A 4,625-nucleotide genomic window follows, 5' to 3' on the forward strand; every position below is an offset into this window, starting at 1 on the left:
CGCAACACGGCAGACCCCAACGCGCTGGCGCAGCACAGCCCGGACCACGCGCTGATCGGGGGCGTGGTGGCCGTGGTGGTCTTCATCACCCTCTGCTTCATCATCGTCCTGGGCCGCTACCTGGCCCGGCATAAAGGTAGGGACCTCACGCTCTCTACAGTGGACGGCTACAGCCGCAGCAAAAAAAACACATAGCTAGCGAAACAGAGAAAAAAAAAACAAGCATGGAGAGAGAGAGTGTGCAAAAAAAATGCTAGCATGCCTGTCCTAGCCTACAGTATCCTATCCTATCCTATCCTATCCTATGTAAAGCCAGATGCCAGTGCCTGTGTGTTGACGTGTGTGTCACCTGTGGGACTGTGTGGACAGGGACTTACTTAACCAATGAGGCGAAGGGAGCAGAGGACGCGCCCGATGCTGACACAGCCATCATCAATGCCGAGGGACACCACGCACACGCAGAGGAAAAGAAAGAGTACTTCATTTAAGAACCTCTGATTTTCTTTTTTTGTTTTTTTTTGTCTTTTTTTGCTGCCTCTATCTCTCTCTTCTTTTTTTCTTACCTACCTACCGTCCCTACTACTACTACTACTACTATGAGTATGGAAAGGGGAGCGGAGTTTGGAGGTGGAGGACAGGGGGATGGGGGCTCCTAAAAAATGTGAACTCCCAGAGCCCCACTTGAAGTGCTGGCATTTTTTTCGTCTCTTCTGTCATCCCTGCACACAGAAAAGAAAAACAAAACAAAACAACATACAACGAAAGACAAAAAAAAAACAGAAAAGAAAAACAAAACAAAAAACAAACAAACATTTCCCCTTTCATTTGAGAAGAGGCCACTTTTTACAAGCCACTTGCTGCAGAAAAATGATGCCTTTTGTACTGCTATGAACTGTTAAATTGAATTAAACAGACCATACACTCATTTCACTCCCAGCCCCCTCAAAACCACGCAATCTTAAATCTTCTCCAGAACATCAATTTACATAAACACAAGACCATATATATTTGTTTGGATCTGGTGTCATTGCAGTGCCAATAATATATAAATATAAAAAATTATAAATATATATATATTCAGACATGTTTTTGTACTTTCCTGTGTTAAACTGTAGAAATGACTTATTTTTCATCCGAATACAATGTTCTCTGTTACCCTCACAGTGTCTGTTATATACTTTTTGCAGATATTACCAGGAAGAGGCAAGAAATGTGGTTCATCTCAAGTCGGAAAACCTTGGCTTTGCCAATAATTACGCTTTAAGAGAAGAATATGTAAAATGCATTAATGTTCTGAATGTGAATCACATGTATGTTTAATGTGTTTTTCGTTATTATTAACATTATTACCATTATTATATTATCATTATTATTATCATTATTATTATTATTTCAAATGTTACATTGTGGCATTGTACTCAGAGTGTACATCAAGTGGAGAGAATGGAAAATTGTTGTACATAAATGGACACCAAATAATGCTTACATGAAAAAAAGAGCAAAGGAAAAAAAAAACGTTAAGCACAATTAAATTAATAAGTGTTACGTAGTGAAATTATACATTGAGAATTCCTTTTAAAAAGATTTTAGAAAGTATTTTATTTCCATGTTCCATCATCCCTGTCTGTATATTATCGCACTGATGAGTTTATTATGCCTTTTGCCCTTTCTCCAAAACTATCTGAACATAAAAAGCACAAAGTAGAAAAAAAGGTACACATTGTCAGACAGTCAGTCTCAGGATTACAACTGAGTGAAGTTCTGTTCTCTTTTCTTTCTTATTTAAACAAATGAACTTCCCGTTGGACTCTGTAACTTTTGACCGATTATGAAGAATGAGAAATCAAAAATGTAAAAAAAAAAAAAAAGAAAAAGAGAAAAAAAAGAAAAGAAAAAAAACTTTTCATGTTCATACCTTTAAACATATCAAGTGGAAAAAATATAGTGTGGAAAAAGTTGTTTTGTTTACAGTATTTAAGCCCCCCCTTGTTAATACTGCTGTACATTATTTTGCTAACGTGATAATGGTGAAAAAATATTGTTCCAATATGGGTCCCACATGTATTAAGATTTGTATATTAGACAATATAGCTATTTAAAGTGTTCCATACATCTTTTCAATTTCACATTCACAAGGAGCAAGTGGTTTAACACACGGCATGTACATACTGTGTAACTATTAAATTCAGTCAAACATGTAGATCGATTGTTGCTTTGCTTATGTTTTCTTTCCATGATTTACAAAAATTACCGATTGAAATTTTGAAATTGTCAGTAGATTTAGCCTGAGTAAGGAAATATGCCAACAAATGAGTACTGAATTACTATTATTGTTATTATTATTATTATGATTATTATTATTTGTAAGATATATATCAGTACACCAATCACCATTATTGCCTTTGTGTTGATAGCAGAACTCCTCTGACCTCCCCACTCATGGGGCGGCCAGTCTAGCCCTTTTTGCATCTCTCATTGATACATATTGATCCTGTTGATAGCCTATACTACACACATCGCTCCTATAGGTCAGTCCTCTTCTGACACAGTTTTCTACAACATTTGCTTTTTTGCTGTCTTGTTTTGCTTCTTCTTTTGTTTTTGGGACAAATTGTGAAAGGTTTGCTTTTTTGTTTTGTTTTTCCAAGTTATTAAATATATCCATTTTTCAAACAATGCCTCTCTCTGTAAGAAAAGGGAAAAGTGAGGAAGTGAGTAAAATATGCACAACCGCCTGTCTGCTCTCTTCATTTTCGCACACATGCTGGTGTACATGCTTTATTTTAATTAATAACTGTCTCCATGATGATCTTCTTATCCATTGAAAATATGTCCTGTCCATGTGTGTTTGTGTCAAATACGCTCTTTCCTGACATCTCTGGCTGGTTTTTATCCCCCCTGTCTCTCTGGGTGTGTAATGTGATGGAAAAAGGTTCCTGCTATTTTGTTCAAAAGTTGCTGCTTTCTTTCCCAGGATGAGGTTTTAATAGAGCGTTGATGGTCTGGTACACGAATAGGATATATTCTGAGCCTATCAACGAAATCACAGGCGGAAAATTGAGTTTTAAAAGCGTAGAGGGATATAACACTCTCACAGTTAGCTGTGAATCTGCACACAAAAAATGAACACAACTTAGATTATGTGTCGCTAAGTATACAAACAGAATCAGCTTGGTTGTAAATACATTGCCTATTTATCCCCGAGGCAGCCATTATGACTTGTTAACTCTGTTACCACGTGTACAGCACTGTGGATTTTCATGGTGATCACACTGTCATCATCGACGATCACTCGTAAACAAGTATGATGTGTGATCATACTGTACTGTAAGCAGCCAGCGCATGTTGGTCATGTACAACTCACACTAATGGTATGAAATGTGAAGCTACAGTACGTTATGGGCAGCCTTGGCCTAGTGGTTAAGGAAATCAGAGGGCTGCAGACTTGAATCCCACCCTTTCACTCCCTATCTCACTCCATGACTGAAGTGCCCTTAAGCAAGTCACCTAACTCCACACTGCTCCAGGGACTTAAACCAATACCCTGAACTTAAAGTAACTGTAAGTCACTTTGGATAAAAGCATCAGCTAAATGTAATGTAATAATGTACACAATGTGGTAATGTTGAGATTTATATAAGATTTCATTGCTGTAGGCCTACATTTATACATTTATTTTTTCCCTGAAAGAACACTAACATGCATCATTAAGGAAGGTTCTACATTCAAACTGAATGAATGTAAGTATTCTCTTGAACGTACTTGTTAATTCATACTTCACATCCCTTAGTATTGTAGCTAGACTAAAGCCAGTGATTTAGGCCTACTTGCTGATGTATAACCAATGACCTCATCCATATAAAATATGAATACTCTTTTTTTGATAAACATCATTGGTTGCCAAACTTAATTGCTTATTAGTTAAAATGTAATGTGATATTTCCCCCCTTTCCGATGACTTAATTTTTTTGAAGTGAAAGGAATTAGTGAGGTGGATGTAATGGGCTAAAGATAAATATCTTCTTTTTTCCCCTGGTATTTACGATATAAACATGTTCCCTCCTGTCAAGTAGTTAAGTCAATAGAAGATTTGTCATAATCTCAAAGAGACTAAATAAATCCCTCTTCTTTGTACTTTTTCCCCAAGCATGATAATTGTGTTAAATAATCTATGTTGCGCTTATCTGGGGTGGGGTACTTTGAAGATAATACAGGATGGTTAAAGCTAAATTAGGCCAGCCAGCGTGCATGTGATCTGACCTGGAAATCCAGGCTCAAAAGCAAAAGATAAAGCTGAAGGAGAGACCTTATTATGATGATGTCTTACTAGGAGCCTTCTGAGGCCGTAGAACCCTCATGTCTTACTAGGCAGGATCCTTCTTGGGCCCCCACCCCATTGCAGCCTACTACAGCAGTGGGGCCTCCAAGCTCACAAATCGCATGCTCCATTAGATGGCTGCGACTTATATCAGACGTATGACTACAAACGGTATGTGTGTATGCACTGTACAATAAAGTGTGTGTGTGGTGTGTGGGGTTAGGGGTCTTCCAGTTCACAAATCATGGGCCCCATGCAATTGAAGTCCCCAAGGATTAAGTGTGTGTGTGTGTGTGTGTGTGTGTGT

General features: G+C 37.9%; 1 protein-coding gene across 3 annotated transcripts in view; it reads left to right on the forward strand.

Moving 5' to 3' along the window:
* The window catches only part of cadm2b (cell adhesion molecule 2b), a 345,952-nt gene extending 343,227 nt beyond the window's left edge, over positions 1 to 2,725 (forward strand). For 2 of the 3 annotated variants that reach the window (XM_063204812.1, XM_063204813.1), the window contains 2 exons: positions 14 to 136; positions 1,188 to 2,725. In XM_063204812.1, coding sequence (XP_063060882.1) covers positions 14 to 136; positions 1,188 to 1,264 — 200 coding nt within the window. In that variant the 3' untranslated portion in view covers positions 1,265 to 2,725. Of the gene's footprint in view, positions 1 to 13; positions 137 to 369; positions 1,153 to 1,187 lie in introns of those variants that run through there. The other variant, XM_063204811.1, reaches the window with a different exon arrangement.
* The last annotated feature ends 1,900 nt before the right edge of the window (positions 2,726 to 4,625 follow it).

Source organism: Engraulis encrasicolus, chromosome 8 (genome assembly GCF_034702125.1).
Source record: "Engraulis encrasicolus isolate BLACKSEA-1 chromosome 8, IST_EnEncr_1.0, whole genome shotgun sequence".
Lineage (NCBI taxonomy): Eukaryota > Metazoa > Chordata > Actinopteri > Clupeiformes > Engraulidae > Engraulis > Engraulis encrasicolus.